This window comes from Vanellus vanellus (genome assembly GCF_965231255.1).
Source record: "Vanellus vanellus genome assembly, chromosome: 4".
NCBI classification, from domain to species: domain Eukaryota; kingdom Metazoa; phylum Chordata; class Aves; order Charadriiformes; family Charadriidae; genus Vanellus; species Vanellus vanellus.
This window is the reverse complement of record NC_138909.1, coordinates 73,499,151-73,518,983: the sequence shown is the minus strand read 5'-3', so window position 1 is coordinate 73,518,983 and position 19,833 is coordinate 73,499,151. Positions and strand designations below refer to the sequence as shown.

At 45.6% G+C, this 19,833-nt stretch overlaps 1 protein-coding gene across 2 annotated transcripts in view; it reads left to right on the top strand.

The window, feature by feature from the left end:
- Positions 1-19,833, top strand: part of LNX1 (ligand of numb-protein X 1) — a gene marked incomplete at its 5' end in the record, with an annotated part of 68,965 nt that overhangs the window by 37,502 nt on the left and 11,630 nt on the right. For both annotated transcript variants that reach the window (XM_082482595.1, XM_082482596.1), the window contains 3 exons: positions 6,547-6,749; positions 9,233-9,604; positions 14,660-14,791. In XM_082482595.1, the coding sequence (XP_082338721.1) occupies positions 6,547-6,749; positions 9,233-9,604; positions 14,660-14,791 (707 nt within the window). The remainder of the gene's footprint in view (positions 1-6,546; positions 6,750-9,232; positions 9,605-14,659; positions 14,792-19,833) is intronic.

Sequence of the window (19,833 nt, the reverse complement as noted above, 5' to 3'; positions counted from 1 at the left end):
GACCAGCTTGCTCAGAGCCTCATCCAACCTGGTCTTGAATACTTCCAGGGATGGAGCATCCGCGACTTCTCTGGGCAACCTGTGCCAGTGTCATACCACCCTCAGAGTAAAGAATTTCTTCCTAATATCTGATCTAAATCTACCCTCTTTTGGTTTAAAACCTTTACCCACATCCTATCACTACACTCCCTGACAAAGAGTCCCTTTCCACCTTTTCTGTAGGCCCCCTTTAGGTACTGAAAGACTGCTATAACGGGGGCTGGTCAAGCTTTAGGGATAGCTGCAGTATGCTCTGCCCTGTGCTCGCTAAAGGTCCAGCCCAAACCCATTGGAAAAAGGCAACTCCAAATGTCTGTCTCCCCATTGCCACTCTGCTCTTCTGGGAATGGAGGTGCTCCTGTGGGTAGTGGTTCCTGACCTCAGAGGTCCCCACGGCTGGTGTGAAACCTGCTGCTGCCTTGCCCAAGTTTCATCGGTATACGCCTGGTACCAGCATGGAGCACACCTCAGCCATGCCTCATTGCTCCAGGAGATTGGACGCTACCTCACCACCTCTCTGGTGGCTCCTTTCCTCACCAGGCTTAGTCAGCGCAAGAACAGAATAAAGCTGAGACTATGCCAGCCTCATAGTGGGCACAGAGTGAAATAACCCCTTCTTGCTGATAACCTCTTGTTGATAAAGGATTTGATGTATAACATCAAATGTGTTTCTGTTTTAATTCCAGCAGAGAAATAGTTACAGTCTAATGCAGTCTTGCGTTGTAGCAGTCCTGCACCGTGAAGATTACTTCATGATTTCCAATTGCAACCTGTGGTTTGATTTGTTTAAACAGTGTCATATGTCCCCATTTGGGATTTAAATGATTCAGCCTTTCTTTGTTCCTCTGTTTAAATGTTTTGCTCACCTTTTCAGCAGAGAACTGTTCATTGTCCAAAGCAAAGAAATTGTTAGAAGTGAATAAAAAGTGCAAACACTGATGAGAAAATGTTTGGGGGAAGGAGGCGTTAAGATTTTCTACTTTTTAATAATTTGATCATTTGTAAATAACCCATGCAAAGAAGTATTTGTCTGTAGTGCAGCACCCAAGCTTGTGATATCTAGCTGAGAGTAATCTCATTAATAGTACTTACAGCTAAAAATAGCTCTCCAGGTCTGAAGTAGAAGTTAGGAAAGTTTAAAAGAGATGGTTTAATTCTGAGACTTGCAGGAAGGTGACAGGGACATGCTTCCGGCACTGATGCATTTAAGATGTAATATCATCTGACTGGATGTACTAGTGTAAATGACCTTGACAATCTACTTAAATGATAAAATATCTCCGAGCAAAGGCTGCTCCAGCTTTGCTATGTTTATTTGTATCACTGTGCCCTTAGTTTGGCATCACACTCTTTAAATTCACTCCCAAGAAAGACTATATATATATATACACTCTTTACTCAAACTGATCTACAAATACAAGTCATAAACCAGCTAACACTTTAGGAGGAAAGAATTTGGGAATGCAATTGCAAAAACCTCTATATAGTAGTATAGCAGTAAAAGGAAGCCGTGCTGCTGGTTTTCAAAAATGTTCATCAGTCCCATTTTGCAGTCAAGCCATTGCAAAATAAATTGAATTTATGGTTGCTTGAGGATGTCAAACGTTGTTCAAAGTCAAACTCATTCTTCTTGGTCTCATGGTGGGTGCAGTTCTACCATCTGTTATTGCTTTGCAGCAGTCAAGACCAAGGCAGCCCTGGCAGGCACTGGCAGGACCAGACTCTCCTGATGTGTGGGTGTATCTCACTCCTACTGTTCAGTCTGAGCCCGGTTTTATTTTTTTATATATATATAGGGAGAGAGATTATAAATACTGCAATGTTTGGGAAAGGTATGTGAAGAAAAAGAAGGTAAGTGAAACACAGAGGGCTTTAGGTACCAACCGTTCCATGGCATTAAGGCTCCTTATATGCAGAAAAGAAAGTGGCTTAGGCAGCCCCAGGACAAGACAGTGCAGCCCAACCTCTGTCTCAGGAGGGCTGCGCCCCACAGGAACCCCCCGTTGTTCCTGTTTTCCCCAGAGTTGATTCAGTTGCAGTTCCGATTTTCCAAAACGGCTGTTGGGAACCTTACAGAACTGGTTCAAAGCACGCTGCTGTAGGACAATGAGCCAGGCAATTTCCAGAAGAGAGGGATTGGCTCTGTAGCGTTTCCTCCACTGCGGACCGATAAACTTTGCCTGCTGTAGGTGAGATAGCCACAACTCTTTTGAGAGATATTCAACCCTGCAACAGCTTCGTTTCAGTTCTTTTGGGATTCCTTTGGTGCAAGGAATGTCTAGAAGCAAGAAGAGGCTTTTGCCTTCTACCTGCCCCCTGCATCGGACCAGCATCCCTGAAGAATTAGTGGCAGGCATTAGAACAAAATGATGGCAAACCTCTGGGAGAACAAAATGCTAAATGAAAATCAATTGGGAAGGAAGAGTTGAAGAACAAAGTCCCACACTGGCACAAGCGCATGTGACGTTCACAGACACAAGAATTCTCCAAGGATAGGTTACACAAGCTTCGTTTAAGTTCCGGTGCCCAGGTGCTGTGAAGCATGAGTGTGTGCCCCCGTGGATAGCCTTATTTGTGGGGGTGGGCTGGCGCCTCACATCAGCCAGACCTTCTCATCTAAATAGGACTTGCAACCCGAGACACACGTTTTGGCCACAATGACCTTTGATTAATCTGGACTCAAGAGTCACAGCGAATATTACACGGTGCTTTGTCACACTGGATGGTGGGAATGAAGGCAGAAGTTATCCCCATGGCAGCACTGTCCGAAGGAGCATGGTACACAGAGAAGTCAGCCGAAACCTGAGCACTAGAGGAACACTACCATTAAGTCTTATAAACTGGGGGGACAAAATATTAAGCATACTTAAAATTTTGTGTTACAGTCTTATGGCCCCGATACTAACAGCTGCTCAGTGTTCTACATCGTACCAGACAAGTGGAATTTACTGTGTCATGCTGGTCTCTCCTATGTTATTAGTTACTGTAATGGGATGTGTGAAAATATCAATAAAATTGCACACTAATATAAGGAGAATATTGCTTGAGGAAAAAGCACACACAGTCTTTCTGAATGCGGATGACATTTTGTTATATTGACAGATTCAGAATGCTCCATACAACCCCCGGTGACAAAAACACAACATTCTGTGGGAAAACCTGCAAGAATCACCAAAAACAAGACAGAAAGTTTACTTCTTTCTAGATTCAGCAGCTCTTCGGTATTTAAGGACTGGAAATATAAAATGGTAAAGAAAGGTATGCAATACTCCTGGGTTTTCCTGCTCTGGAAAACCTGGTCAAAGAGAATAGAGAATTGTAATTAAGAGTGTAAGGGCTGGAAAATGGGGTCTGTGCAAACTGGTGCTCCAGCCCCACAACGGGCTGTGTACAGGCAAATGGTACAAGACCTCAACCCAGTTAGAGCCCCTTAAATTGGGCTGATGAGGCCCCATTCACTGTACACAACCAGGTGCTGGAGCAGGGTCCACCTCTTCTGGGTGTGGTATACACATTAGAAAACTTCAAGTCAAAGATACTGCTTTCCAGGCTCAGCAGCATCTTGAGATCGGCATGGTAGGTTTTGATCAAACTGCACACAATGTATGCAGAGTGTTTGGTGAAAAAGTGTTTGTGAATTTTCTTACTCAAAAAACCCCACGTATTTGTGTATTTTATGCATTTAATTTGTCCAACTTACTGTTAATTTATCAAAATAGACATTGGTCTTTCACTTATGACAGTCTAGGTTGTCCGTAATATAAACACCCATGTATATGTCTGGGATGAAAATAAAAGGCAAGTCTTCAATGAAGAGAGTAGAAATTAAGGGATCATGGAGTTATTTTGGTTGCTTGGCCCATCTGAGGAGAAAGGGGTACAATTTATTAGTTATATTCAATAAAGAACAGAAATCAAATGAAGACAGGAGGTGAGAGAGTACATCCTGCAAACTGTGGAAAGAGAAACCTTAGCGACTTGCAGACTGGCAAAAAAAAAAAAAAGTCTTGGGAAGATATGTTTTGTTGTAGGCTGAACACTTCAGAAGGAAATTAGGTATTAAAAATTCCTCGAAAAGAATCTGCATAAAGTCAGACTGAAAGTCAGCCAAGTGCCACTGCAAGACTTAATAAACCAGCTAAGGTATTGTTCAAGATGCAAAGAAACTTAGATAAGTTTATACCTTGTATGAAGATATATGTAAGTCTTATATAAGCGTAGAGGCTCGTTCACTGCCACGTTGCTGTGATTGTGCTCTGGGATAATTACAGACTGAAATTATGTGAGAGTGTCAACGACTTGTTCAGTTCACTGTTCTCCACGGTCAAGAAATGTAACCGGGTAATTCCTTTAGAAAAGTTTTCAGAATGAGATGTGGGAGGATGAGTGTTGGAGTCAAAAAACACAGTTTGTTAGGACATGAGGTGAATCATCATGCAAGGAGAAATGGAAGTAGTTCTGCCATTGGACTGCTTCAGTAGTCTGCAAAATATACATAGATATTTATTTATGCTATTTTCACGCAGAGAAGATCTGGAGATCCAGATTATCATTTGCACTTTGATATCTAAATACCCTTATAGCCACACTGACAGTGTAAAATGTGCACGCTTATTCTGATGCAGGGATCGGGCCTTAGGTGATTTCTGAGGAGGACTTGTCTTGTCTGACTTTAAGCACCCCACTGAGTTGCCAGAGTTCTTTGCCTCTTTCTTCTTCCATAGGAGTGGAGGGAGTTTCGCACCTCCAGGGGTGATTTAGCGGTGAAGTGGGTATCGCTGCCTTTGGGTGCCCATCCGCTACAGTGGAAGCCAGAGCAAGTAGATCACCAAATCAGGCATTTGGCTCAGAGGCCTGGATTTAGATGGAGTGAATGCACCCTTCAGGCGAGAGAGAAGCGAACAAGTTACAAGCTGGGCAAATAATGTTCGGAAAATAGAGTACGGGGCAAATAAACCACCTTCCATTCCTGAGACATAAAAGTTGTGTGCAAAACTGAAGTAAACCTGTATTAGCGCAGAAACTGCTACTAGGAGAGTATCAACTAAATGAATACTTGGGTGTTAGGTTGATGAAGGCTGTATAGTTATCTAGATAGACTTTTATTGCCTGTCAACTCTGTGTAAAACCACAAAGTCCAAGTCTGTGCTACCGGTAGGTGCTTTTTACAGCCCTGGAGGAAGACAGCTTCTCGCCTCGAAGAGCGTATGATCAAAGAAGTGGTAAGGGATGCAACATGGTGTTTCTTAATATTTTTTTCCTGTTCTTTCTTTCCCCTTGCTCTCTCCCAAAAGGTTTTGGTGCCTTGCTGGTTTGTTGCCTGCTAATTCTGTAGTAGAAAATATTTATTCTATCATCTCAGATACCGCTCTGTTCATTTTCATTTAACACTTCACCACTATTCAGTAACAGTCACTGTACTTTCATTTCTAAAACAGGTGATTGAAAAAATATTAGCACTTAATTTTTCGACTTAACAGGTTTTTCATATAAGCGCTGGATTGGACCCCCACATAAAAAATTCAAAGGCTTTCTCTCACCTGTGGGAGATTAAAATAATTGAAGGCTGCGCTAGAAGACTCACTGGTCCTTTTACTTCAACTTTGCTCACTGTTGAATGTGGATTGAAATTTCAAATTTACCTAGGAGGAAACAAAGTATTAGTGACATGCTGTGAAAACAAACATGCCAGTTGAAAAGTAGGGTTTGGAAGAGGATACTCTTTTCCGGTGTAATAAAATACAAAAAGGACCCTTGCCCACCAGGTCCCTCTTCCCCACTCCCAGATTGCCAGGGCCAGCAGAAATCTCTCCCTCCAGACACCTTGAGCATACTGTGGTTTTAATACAGACACGTCGCAGTACGAGCCAGTCATTCCTGCTTCCTAGAGCTCAAGCAGCGATGAAAGGACAGGGGTCTGGCAGGGAAACTACTGTGCGCTTTGACTTGCCCAAGAAATCTTACCTTTCTGTTGGCTGAAGGTAAAAAACCAGCTTCCTTGGATGTCACAAGCCAAGCAGCCATCCCTCAGCTATGGCACCAAAACCAGAGGAGAACAGGGCAGCCTGGGATGCTGCCAGTGAGAGCAGGTGTTGCAGCCCACCTCGGCAGGGATGGATGTTTGTCGAGGTGTCCATGCCCATCTGCTCTAGGGCCAAAAAGGAATCATGGACGGGTTCAGAGGGGTCTCTGGTGACTGAAAATGTACTTTGTTCCCTTAAGATGTAATGGTTTTTAAGTGTGTGTCATCTGCCTGCATTACATCAAAAGTTTAGAGCTGTGTTTTGTGGGGGAAAAAAAGGAAGCTTGAATGTATTCACCAAAAAAAATAATCCCTTGAAGTCCGCTGAGCAAGCATACATAGCCTTTCCTCCCTGCTTAGCATAAATCACACCCAAGCATAAAACTTAATTTGGATAACTGGCAGGTACTTGAAGTTGTGCAGTGCACGTTTTAAAAAAATGAAGCCGTGATGTCAAATAAATACCTCGCAATGTGCTTTTCCAGGTTATCCCAGGTTGTACCACCTGATTCCAGATGGGGAAATCACCTGCATTAAGATCAACCGTACGGATCCCCATGAAAACCTGGCCATTAGGATCGTGGGAGGCAGTGAGACTCCTTTGGTTCACATCATTATACAGCATATTTATCGAGATGGGGTAATTGCCAGAGATGGAAGATTGCTGCCTGGAGACATGATACTAAAGGTACGGTACTGTGAAGGTACAAAATAAAAGTATCCTAACAAAGAATAAGACGGTGTAAGTCGATCATGAGACGAGGTTTGCAATGTTGCTTTTTTGTGGGGGTAGAATAATGCACGCAGAAAGTTGTTCGGTTCCTCCGCGTGCTGTGATGATTTCATTCATTCCAACAGTTTTTGAGGCTCACAGATTTGTTTATTTTTCCTATTCACTACCAGGCCTCTCTAATTTCTACCCAAACGTGGTAGATCCGCAGTGCAATGTAGCGCAATAGACTGTTGGCATTTCTGACCCGGCAGTGCAGAAGTTTTTCTCGGAAAGCAGTGGCTGGGCTTTTTGCCCGGTTTGTTTCTACCAAACTGTGGGCTTAAATCTTAGTGAGTGAGGTTTCTGTTGTCTTACATCCCACTTACACCAGAATAGGTGATAGGGGCCTGATCAGGGCTAAGTTATCCCAGCATCTAGCTCCTCTCTGTGATGTGTTCAGCAGCGCAGAGCGTGAAACGCTGCCCGCTTTATTTTGGGAGCTTTGCTCCACCAGCAGCCACAGGTGAAATCTCTAAGAACAAACTTGAGCAGCACTCAGGCATTAGCTGTTGGCTGCTACTTCTGCTCCCATTTCTATAGAAATGTATAACAGATGAACAAGAATTAGGCCAGATTGTTAAAGTTCATGTATCTTGTGAGCAGTGGCTTCAGCAATAGCTTTTGAATGGGAACTGTGTTCTCAGCTGCCCCAGCCACTTGGAGCTCTGCAAGGATGCTAAATTATATTAATGCTGACAGAAAACACTAGTTCCTTTCCTTGCGCTGGTGGTGTGCAGTTGGAGTGCACGAGATATATTCACCAGAGGTACAGCTGCAGCTCCCCCAGGTATACCTGAAGCAGCTTAACTCCGCTACCTCAAATATCAGTGACAGCATGGCCAGAGATGGCAAAGAGCTCAACACGGGTTTTCCAAATCATGGGTAAACGTGAGCAGGCTGCTTTGTTCACTGTGGGCCATGCTGCCATGAGTAGAGTGGTGCTGGTACCCAGTCTAACCAGTGTGGCATTAGCTGGGATAGGGCTACAGGAGCTGGAAGTGGGGTGGACCGCAAGGTCTGTCATGCATATCTTAGGGTCACCTTCCAGGTGGGGCTCTGGGTGCCCATCTGTGGTGGTTTATGCCTGCTCTGGCTTACCTGGCTGGTAGACTTAGTGAGTAGGCGGCAGCTGGGTCAGTGTCACCCAGTCGTGCGTTTTGGGGAGGCTTTTTGTCCTGGTGCCAGCACAGAGCGACAGTTAATGGCACCACTGAGCCAGAACTGTTCCTGCAGGACACATCCAAACTGCAGCGGGGAGCCGTGGTTGCAGCGCGGACGGACGGGCCTGCCTCAGCTCTCCCCAGCCGTGGCCGAGGGCCTGGGGGTTTACCAAGGATTCCCAGTAATCTCAGCCCCATGCTAGCACAGCTCATACCGTTCGTGGTACCCACGCTGGCAACTTAAAGCTAGTTGAGCTGTGTCTCTCGGGGTGCAGTCAGTCCCCCCGTCGGACCGCAGCGGGGACAGCCCCGCCGTGCCCACACAGGCGGCCTACAAAAACAAGTGCCAGTCGAAGGCTTTTGTCTGTGCTGGGGCATATTTCTGTTGCGGTTTGGAGACGTTTCTTAATATTTAAATGGTTCAACCTGTGCAATGGAAACAACTACATGGAAATAACTTGTCTGATTCGGGTTTTCCAGCCAGCGAGGAATTACGACCTTGCAACTGGTTTTCATTTAGCAGTGATAAAGTGCAATGCCTAGTCACTCTTACACACACAGACATGACAGGATTGACTGGAAGCTCTTTTTTTTTTTTTTCTCTTTGTTTTCCCCAGCCAAATTAAAGAAATGGCAGTTATGCAGTTTTATTGCCACTTGAGCTAAATCTTACTTGGAAAACGCTGAGAGACGTAAAAAGCCTGATTCTCTGGTGTGGTATATCAGCGTAATTGCTAGTAAATATCCTGGGCATTTAAGCTTCTGCTTGAGGGTCTTCTCTTCATTTTAATTAGGGATTCATTAGTGGGGAATATTTTTTACTACTGTACCTAGAACAGCTGGGAGATAGTGAAGAAGAGAAACAGCAGGAAAGCAGTGGGAGTGAAAGGAAAGGCTGGCGAGGCAATTTGAAATCAGAAGCTAGTGGAATAAAACTAAGATATATGAAAGGATATTAGAGCTTGGGAAAGAGCAATAATAAAGCTGAAAAATAACATGTATGTCTGGAGACTATCAGGGAGAAAAGGAAAAAAAAAAAGTCAGAAAGTGTCTGTACAGCGCGTCCTTTCCTTGGGGGGAAGACTGTTCTGCACCGCAAACTTGGCCTCCTGCGTGACACAGTTTGAAATAGCGCACGTCAGTTCGTATGAAGACATCTGTGTAAATAGATCTGCCTTCTCCAGTGCCAATTCAGATTAGAAGGTCTTTCTGCTGCTGATTTACGCTCCTCTCTTCCAGGTAAATGGCATGGACATCAAAAATGTGCCTCACAACTACGCCCTGTCAATCCTGAAGCAACCCTGCCACGTGCTCCGACTGACGGTGCTCCGAGAGCAGAGGTACCGATGCCGAAACAGCGGACTTTCCCTTGATGCTCACTGCAGTAGGGACGACAGTTTCCATGTCGTGCTAAACAAAAGCAGCCCGGACGAGCAGCTGGGAATAAAGCTGGTCCGCAGGGCCGATGAACCGGGGGTATTTATTTTCAACTTGCTGGAAGGCGGCGTGGCTGCCCGTGATGGACAGCTTCAGGAGAACGACCGGGTGTTGGCCATCAATGGGCACGACCATCGGTACGGCAGCCCAGAGAGCGCAGCCCAGCTGATACAGGTTTGTCACCACCGCTTTGACCCCAGTTTGTGAACTTTGCAAAAACCAAGCAGTGTATTTGCACCGTCCGTTGCAAAGCAGGGGCCAAACTTAAGGTGTGTGTATTTGGGGGAGGGAAGGAGACGTGTCAAGCTCGGATGGGAATTTACACCTCTAAAAGCTCCTTGGTTTCACTGTGGGTACAAGGGTGAATATGGGTATGGACTTTCGCGGTGATGCCATCAGGCTTTGTAACCTACAGATCAGTGTAAACATCCATATACTCTGTGCATCACCAAAGAGTGATGCCATCTGCCAAAAGGCAGGCCAGCCTGCACCCCGCGACCACTAGGTCCAGCTGGGTCCCGACTCCTCCAGTTCAGAAGGAGCCACAGTGCTGCCTGGTGCAGCCCTGGAGCAAACCAGAGCAGCCTAAGGCAATGGACGGTGTGCTTCAGGGTGAACATCATCCTCCCAGACTCGGTGATTTCCCATGGGTGTGTTTTACAACTGAAGGTCCACCATACCTTGTAGATTTTTCTTAGCTAAATCCAGCATATGGAAATCCAGATGTTTTGGAAAAAAAATATATAAATGGATCTGTAGCTGTAGTTTTTATAAATCTCTATTTAGACTCATACGGAGGACTTAAGTGGTGCCTCTGCAATGCACTAAGCAGTCTCACCACAAAACTGTCAGAGAAAAAAACTGTGACTTTCTCAGCTACAAAATCAGTCAACTTCTGCCTAATTTCCCCTTCAATACAATTTTCATCTGTTTTCTTTCTTTACAGCCTATGTTTTTAGAAAACTTTAACATAAAAAGCAAAGCCAAAAACATTTTGTTGCTTTTATCTCATGTTTATAGCAGTCGTTATACGTGTGCAATTTTACATTTCATCTGGAGGCATGCAGAGTGTTCACATTGAAGAGTTTCATGTGCCTCAATAACAAGCTGTCAAATCAGGCTGGCTGCTTCCCCTTTCCGACAGGTATAGTCAAGGCAACACGAGACGGAGCATTCAGAAAAAAAAGAAGCATTCAGATCCATGCATTTGGTGGAAAGGATTCCTCCTTTAGCATAGGTACACAGTTGGCCGTAGCCAACTTTTATCGAGAAGTTTATAGCGTAGGTAAAGAAAACGCCGTCCCCTTGCATAACGCCAGTTGTTGAAATTCTGGTCCAGCATCTTTCTGGATTACTTTGTGGAGCTCACTAACTGGGAGCAGAAAGCGGCGAGGCGGGGGGAGGTTTAAATTCTCCGAGGGGAACAAGTCTGGAATGAAAACCTTTCTAAAAAATTGGTATTCTTGGAACAGTTCTGTATGGCTACAAAACAAGGCAACAGTGCTTCATAAGCAAAAAACACATGCAGCCTGGAGATGAAATGGAAAAAATGACTAATGAGACCATTCACACACGAGTGTTTAAAAACGCAACTAAAGCTCTTATTGGGTTCCAAAGAGTGGATGTTATTTATAATAATGCTTGAAATGCACACCAGTCCCCGGGAATTTAAACAACATGCCCATCAAAGGGGAGACTCAGGTTTCCAAACAGCCAGGATTACATTGCATTGATGTGAGCTCTATGAATCACATTTGTCTAATGCAAAATTCCCAGAACCTGTGTCTTTTTTGTCATGTTTTTTCATCAATTATCATTTGCCTTTCCTGTCTCCACGTTATGCCAGAGAAAAACCATTATGCTGAAGCCACAAGTGGTTTGCATTTGCTTCTTACACGAAGGGATGTTTTACTCTGTCCTCTGATTTCTCAACAGCATCCTGCCTGTTGAGACCTCAGCGTGTCACTCACAGTACATTGAGGCCTTCAAATTAGTGGCGGTGGAAGCTTCAAATACGCCATCGGTTTCTTTACAAACAGAACTAACATTTACTGAAAGGTGGAGGTGGCTTGTTAGGCCAAGCACAGCTGGGAGAACATCAGATTTCTGTGGAATCTGATTAGTTTTGACTTCTAAATAATGCATAATCGAGACGAATCTGACTCTTCAGGCCTTTAGCAATTATACATTAGCATATGTGAAGCAGTTGTTAATCAGTAGATTAGGTGTCTGGCTGTTTATAAGCTCAGTCACAAGAACTGAAACGAAGAAAACGCGTAAGTGCTAATTGGGAACGTGCACACGTCGTAACACTTGGGAGTTTGCTGCTTCCCATTTGTCGCGTCATCCTTAGTCATGGCCTTGTGTCAGATGTGGCACTTTTAATCTAAATAACGTGACATTCCACATCTGTTTTCCATGGGAGCGACAAGAAAAGGAACAAGGTAACAGATCAGTGGGCGCTCGTGTGAGCACGTCAAGCCGAGCTGCACGGCTTGAGCCAGACTTTACTGCCCCCAGATGTTCCCCCTCCTCTCTCCCTCTTTCCCCCGCCGCAGTTCGGAGCAGCTGCGATGGGCGCACAACCCCCTCTCCATCACAACAGCTGCCACCGGCAGAAAGCAGGTCATGATGCGGAGCCCGTCCACGCTCCGTCACCCCCGCGAGAGATGGGGCAGCTTCTGCCGAGGGCAGCACTGCCGCCTTTTGTTAAGATGCAGTTGCCGGCTAGATGCTCAGAAGTTGCCACCATGCCTCTGCCTCTCTGATTGATTTGCTTTGGCTGTAAGACAAACCTTAATTCTAGTAGATTGTTTCAGCTATTACTCGCGTTCTGTCTCAAAGCTAACCTCATTTCTTTAATTCTTGCCTCAGCATAAAAATCAGAGAAGGAATTGTGGGGAGAACAAGCGGTAAGAGAGAAGGAGGGATCAGGATGAAGCAGCAATTAATATTCTGATCAGTAGAAATGTTAATGGGTTTTTATATGGAAGTACGTAAATTCAAAAGCTGGTCCTGTTGTTTGGATAACTTCTTAAAACACTCTGGACTTCTGAGAAATTACTCAACTTGCCTGACCTGCAGACAAATGTGACATTGCAATAGAGATTCTTGTTGAACTTTTGCTAGTCCTTCTACAAGAATTAATCACATTTACAACCTTCCTTTAAATAACCAACTTTGAGACTAACCATGTGGCAGCAGATGAGTTTTAAACAGAAGTTGCGTAAGTTGAAGTTGTTTGTTTTAAGAGAAAACTGGATTTTTGCAGGGCCGTGTGCCCTTAGGAGGTTTAGTCTTGTATTGTTCAGTTCCATCTCAATCATAGTACAAACTAGGGATCAGGGTGGTTTCCCTTCTCCCAAGATACTGCGTTCTTCTTTTGGGTACCAGTTGAGTCCAGAGTCTAGGAATTAATATTCCGTAAAAACAGACCTGGTAAAAAATATCTAGAAAGTTCTTTTGAAATATGTGTGTGTGTACACCAAATGGTATATTATGAAGCTGTGGAGATTTGAGTTGTTGGTGAAGAAACTACCATCCCTCAAGATATGGGGAAAGTAAGAAAGAAATGCACATTTTTTACTGAGATATCACCTTCCTTGGAAATAGCACAGCCTGAACATGCAGATTTCAGGCTTGAAGCTGGAGGTTTAGGAGAGGTAGGCTTCTATTTTTTAACTAGAGTGACATTTTTTCAAAAGCATTTTTTAACTCTCAGCTACTACTGTTGAATCCAGCTCCAGAAAAGACAAACCAAACTATAAAAATAAAAATCCCAGGGGCCTCCTCTGGCTTCTGTTAATTGTCTGCGGGAGATATGATTTCAATAGCGCAACTGGATCTAGGTTTGGTTTCCAGCTGCTTGTTCAACGCCAGCTTTCCTTGGAGCTTCTCCCCAGCGAGCAGGACACGTCAGCGTGCCAGCAAGCGAGCCCGGAGGTCTGATGCCACCGGGGCTGCGGTACCAACAAGCTTCGCTACTGCAACCCCAGGGGGGATCAGACCTCCAGACGTGCTTGTGGGGGTCTCCACGTCAGGTACCAAGCAGTTCCTCGGCAATAATCAGCAAGCAAGGAGGCAGGAGTCCCTCTGGGGACCGGCCCTTAAGAGCCCCTCCTGCCTGCCACACCACCAGGGTTTTTAGCCCGGAGAGAAGGAGACTAGAGGATTATTTTTTTTTTACCTTCTGAGTCTGCTTCCATAGCATTGAGGCTATTTCTACACTTCGGTTCAGTATGTTGGTTTGCCCTTATGGCAGACACCTGTGATTTACCCAGCTAAGCCCCACTCCCTCTCAGCTCTGGCTTTGCACCTCTGTTGTCTTGAACAGATCCACGGGAGCTTCACTGCGGGAAGAACGAAGCCGTTTGCTTCTAGGGAAACAGTGCTGATTCAATAAGTCAGAAAAAAAAGCATCTGTACACAGAATTAATAGCACTAATATCAGGCACACACAGAACACCTTAAAAAATAACGAGCAAACATAACTCAGTAGAAACTTTGCAGCATCTCTCAGGCACATAAGTATTATGACAGCATTGTGCAAAAAGACCCAGAAGCACTTTGAGCTTATTTTGGGTTGGTTGGTTTTGCGGTTCCCGTTCCTGGAGTGAGAGTTTGGGCTAGTTTCCTGTCCTAAACTCCATTAGTCCGGGTGCTTGCCCGTGCCCTCCCTCTTTCTCTGGGCAGGAGGATTTTACTTCTCAAAATGGTTTCACATCCCTTTCTTGAAGCTGCCTTACCTTTGCAGGTGGACACAGTTACATCGTTTATTCCTCACTTTCACCAGCCAAGGCTCGAGCACATCCCTCGTCACAGGGTTAATTAAATCTTTTTCAGAGTTCCCATCCAGCAGCAGCAGCTCTGGTTGTCTGTCTCTCTCCCGTGGCAGACGCATCTCTGCTCTGCAGAGGTGTACGCAGGTGTGTGTGAGAGCTGATCAGCGCTCACTGTGGTGGATCACTGTTTCCAACCAAATTTGGGGCAGATAGGGAAGGTTTTTCAGGGCTAACACCAAATTTTCAAGAGAAGTGTTAAGTAGTGGGCAGTGAATTTGTTTATTGGCTTTATTGACCTGAACTGATGTTACTGCTTTAAGTCATTGCAACCGCGGCAGTGGGAAACCCAAACCACACTTAAACGGGACCCGCGTTTCGTGAATCCTCTGGGGCCGGAGGGGTTTATTGCTCTGTGGCGGTGGGACTCACACCGTACCTCCTCCCGCAGGCCAGCGAGAAGCAGGTTCACTTCGTCGTGTCGCGACAGACCAGGCAGCAGACCCCCGACATCTTGCAGGAGACAGGCTGGAGTTACGGCGGTCCCCAGCCCTGTCCCACCGAGAGAAGCAACCCCGGCAAGGTGAGGGCACGAGCGCTCGCGTGGTTTCTCTGCCATCCATGGGACAGGGGACTGGGAGCGCGGCCAGCGATTTAGTGTCGCGGGGTGTTACCTCTGGTTTCTGTCGTCAGAAGCAGCACATCTTATTTTGCAATGGAAACGGAAAAGCCGCGCTCATCATTGACACACTGCTTCTGGCCTGACTCCGTCTGGGGTGGGGAGGGCAGGAGAAGGCGAAGGGCAGTGGTGGGGCTGACATGCACGCAGCATCCCGGCCACAGGCACCGAGGTGGCGGTGTGAGCCAGCGCAGGGCGATGCGCTCCGATGAAAATAAAAGGCTTATCTGAAGTTTCTCCATCTGGAGCAAAGTCTTCAGGCAAAAAGCTTTCATACGCCGGCCTGAGAGATTCCCATAAGCTGCTTGAAAATTACGGTAATTATTAGTCTGTTGCTCATTACTTAAGATACCCGTGCTCTGACCCGGTGGCAGAGGGCGGCTGCGGTCTCCACAGCTGCTGCGAGCATGCTGTCTTTCTGTGGAGCTTTGGACCCCCAAAATGTGTGGGTTCTGGTCTGTCAGCACCTGGCCCTCGCACGGGATGGGGGCTGTGAGGGCCAGCAATGCGCGGAACAGCCGGACTTGACCCCGGGCCAGGTGGCACGGAGCCACCATCTCGCCCAGATACGGCTGTGGTTACCAAACCAGCCCTCCAGCCCCTCCTCTGCGCCCCGTTACATCGTCTGCTTAGTGCTTTTAGACTTGCAATCGGCAGAGAGGCTCTCGTGGTCAAATACGTGAGGTTTTAAAGCAGAAACCAATGCAGCAAGAGCTTTGGAAATGCAGTTTCTGACTTTATTCCAGGTTATTCTTTGCACTATAGGCAGAACAAGGTATGTCCCTGCAGGAGCTGGATTTGTTTATTTCGCTAAATTTAAAGTCACGTGCCTGGCTAATTTATGTTAATCGCTCCGAGTGTCACCACTTATGCAAACCCTCGTGCGCTGGTCCCTGGGCACCCGTGCCAGGGGTGCAGCAGGCAGGCGGGCAGGCAAGGCTGGGTTAAATCCACCCTGCCTGATGGGCAGCCAGATGTGTCCTTAAAGGGACCTTTGGACTGAACCAGCTGTCAGATCGGGTGCACAGCTGTCAGCCGGGAGACAAGCCTAGCTCTGCATTTTACAGACGCGTGAAGATACCCATGTTTTTGCAGTTTTTCTTTTTTAAACTACATTATTCAGTGGTTTTATATGTAAAAAAATATACTAGTGTCTGTTTATGTATTTTTAGTTTTCCTTTTCCGCGAAGTCATACCCACAGCCCTCCCTAGGTGGGACTGGATCATCAGGAGTTAAACCAGAGAGCAGAGTCAATGCTTGGTAACTACTACCCAGTAGCAAATAGTGCCCAACTAATCATGCATCTGCAAGGCATTAGTTCCTAATGAAGTAATGATTTCCTTAGGGACATATGTGTAGGACAGCAATTAGCTTGTGTTGCTACTGTATGGTTTCCAGTGAAGCTCCGAGCACCTGCTAGCTCTACCACGTTGATCTGATTAATTGATACCACGTGGCATTGTTCATGAACATGATTTGTCTTCCATAAACTGCCCTCGATCCTTATTCTCACTTCCTGTACCGAGAGGTGTTAGACGGGAATTCTTGGTAAATCCAACATTATTTTAGGGATCTGTGAGATCGAAGGGCCAGTGTTGTCCTTGCAACAGTCTTTATAAAAAACTAATGAATCATCTTTTGTTGGATCGGTGATGGCTTTTAGGGGGATTTCCAGTTTGCTACAAGAGATGGGCGCTATATAAGGGCATGAGTGGGTGTGCTGCTGTGGGCTTCTGTCCGGTGCCACCATTTGGGCACTTTCCAAGAAAGATCGCAGCCAAAAAAGGAAAATTCTGAGCTGTTCCTAGCTCCCTTTAGCTTTGTCCGTGTGCAGTGGAGGGCTTACATCAGAGAAAATGCTCTGGAGATAGATCAGGAGACCAATACAGCCGGTGGACGCGATGATCTTCAGGCACTGTGGGCTTTTGGTCCGATACAGTCATTACCAGGGTGTTATTTGCCCTTTTACAGGGTATGAGCGTGTCAGTTTGAACTTCTCATGCTTTTTCGCTGAAGGTTTAACTGAACGCCGTTTGCAATTCAAGATCTTCAAACTCTAGGCTTTGGCGGGCTTAAAATGTTGCTTGTTTTTAAATAGGCACTAGTGCAGGAGTGACGCTCGCGAGCCTGGGGCCTGCGCTGTGTCCCACCGCCGCGCACGCTCCCGCTGCAAAGGGGGCAAAGCTTGTTGGCCGGACTTCACTGCCGAGGGAGTTTCCTACGTGTGCGCGGTTTGATGAGTCTGCTCCCCGCTGCCAACAGTGGGATTGCGTTACTATGTGTGATTGATGGAGACGTCGCTAACTGACCTGAATTCCGGTTAATTTGAAGGTGGTTTTGTCTCCTGAGCTTACTGTAGGAGGTGATATTAGCAGGTCAGGAACGCTCTCTTTGAGGGAAGCGGCTCTGGCTGCGGAGCTTGTATGTAAACGTGGGCTGAAATCTGCTCTCAAGCCTTGGCTGTGTTCAGCACCAAGAATAAACCCCAGCGTCCAGCAGCCGTCTTGCTCTCATGACGGCTCAGGAACCTCTTTTGGCCAAGCCGTGGCCCCCGTGACAGCCCGTCTCCATCTGGAAAGGGGGAGGAGGCAGCTCTCTTTCAGGCCAATGCCAATGGCAATCAGCCACGCAGCCCACAAGGCGCTGGAGAAAGAAGAGGATGGTCTGTAGTGACCACGTCCTTCTCCGGCAGCAGTGATGCCGGCTGGATGGTGTGCCGGGAGACTGGTCCTGCCCAGGCTCTCACCCAGCTGTTTTCCCGGGTACGGAGCTCGGGCAGGCACAGCCCAATCTCTTCTGGCTGCTGCCTGGATTCAGAAAAGAGAAGATGTCAGAAAGCCTTTCTTGTGCAGCCGAGGTTGTTAAGCCGGGCTGTAACGCATAAACGGGCCAGATTCGATTTCTTTGAAGTCAGTGGGAGCTTTGCCATTAATTAAATAGCACTTGCTTTTAATTGGAACTCTTTTCTTGCTCCTTTCTAACAAACCGTCTAGTACTTAAACCAAATCTGCTGTCCTGATGCTTGAGCAGGGGAAGTTTTCTGGCCGTGCAAGCAGGTTAGCCTTCAGGTGAAGTACATTTTCCGAACAGACGCAGCCACGTCTTTAGCCTGCAAGACACGTGTCCTGGCTTTGATGTCGTGATAATCTGCTGTAAATATTTATTTTCCAGAAAATATACAGAAAAGAAAAAAAAAAGAATAAAAAGAGGAGGAGATGAACTGTTATGTTTTTCTTCTCCTGACCTCTGAGGTCACTGCAAAATGACAGAGAAGGACAATTGTTTAGAAGAGAATGCATTGAAATGCAGTCACTGATAAACACTGCCTTTTAACTGGTTTACTCATTATCAGTCGTACCTCCAAGAAAGCTCTACGTGTGTTTACTAAGAAAGGCTTTACTTTCCTTTCATCACTGCCTTCGCCTCAGCCGAGCCGCCCCAATTCCTTTCTGTCTGCAACCATGTAAAAAATGACATGTGGAAGAGTAGCTTCAAACAAAAATTGGTCCTACATGGCTGAGCGTACAAGTACCAGTTCTCTTATGGTTCTTCATTGAAATATAACAGGACAATTTGTTCCCAAGCCCTGCTTTGAAATCTGCTTCTCTCTGCGCTGATTCCTCAAAAACAGAGCATTAGCCGGTTTATCCGTTAATGTTTTTGGTGTCTGAGACATGATGGACACTGAATAAGTAACAGGATTGCTCTGAACATTCAGAGCTACAAGTCTAATTCCAATTTCATGTTTTGCTACAAAATTTCAGGCTGGATTTTTGTGAAAATTAGTGGTGCCCCTATCCCACGTGCTCAGGAAGTGGCCTTTTCCTGATGGAAAGCTATTCATCTCCAAGGGAAAAAAGACAATGTTTTTGCACAAACATGGGTGAAACATTAAGTTTAGTTTGCACAAAGATGGAAGTACTATGTTTAAAACATTTACGCCTCAAAGACAAAGGTGAAAGGTTAAAATTACGTGGACTAGAACATTTATATTTTTTTAAAAGGGAATGTTGTAAAACATTCAGAAATTTTTAAGTTTATTTGCAAGCTATAAGCTCAATTACTCTGACACAGTGCCTGTGTTCTGCATAGATCAAATATCATATGTCCAAACAACCATATTAGTTTAGGTTTTGTCCCAGTGACTAAGAGAAGACCTTTTCCACTGAGTTCTTTCCTTTTTTGTTCCTGGAGCTCTGTGGCAGCCACCTGAAGAATATGTGTTTCTGTTCAGGAAAAGAGAAGGACATTTATAGAGTGAAAAGCAGCCACTGTTCTTTTGCCCAAGCATCTCGAGATCCTTTGCGAAGTTGCTAAAAGGTTCTGGGTTTTGTTGTCGATGTTGCATCGCAGAAATTCTGATGCGGAGTCCATTCCACCAAACATTCCTTTAGAAAAAACACAAAACAAAGGTGCAGCCTGCCCTACTCCCATAAAAACTTCTTGCCACTGGCTTCCTCCATCCATCCATCCTTGTTACTGCGGGAGCAGCCGGGGACTCGCCTGCTCCACTTTCTGTGCCACGAGCCCAGGAATCAAGGTGGAGTATCTTTGTGGCATCTCAGATTTCTAAGAAGAGATTAATACAGCTTTAAATTTTATAGATTTATAGATTATTTTTGCAGGTTATAAATGTGAGGTCACACTTGTGAATGAGAAGGTTGGGATTTTTTTTTAATATATATTTGAAATGTATTTAGCAGCATGCTATTATATCTATGTATGAGCCTGGAATGGGTGGTGCCGTTCCTGCAAGACGGGCTGGGATCTTCAGGAGCTGATGCCAGGAGCACAGCTTATGAAATACTTAAGGAAATCAAAGAAATTAACATTTAAATCCAGATTTTCTGGAGAAGCATCCTTGTCTCTTGAACTCTTCTGTAAGAGCTGGATGCGTTGTAAACGTGACGTTCGGTTCACAGGTTTTGTAGGAGCTTGTGTTGCC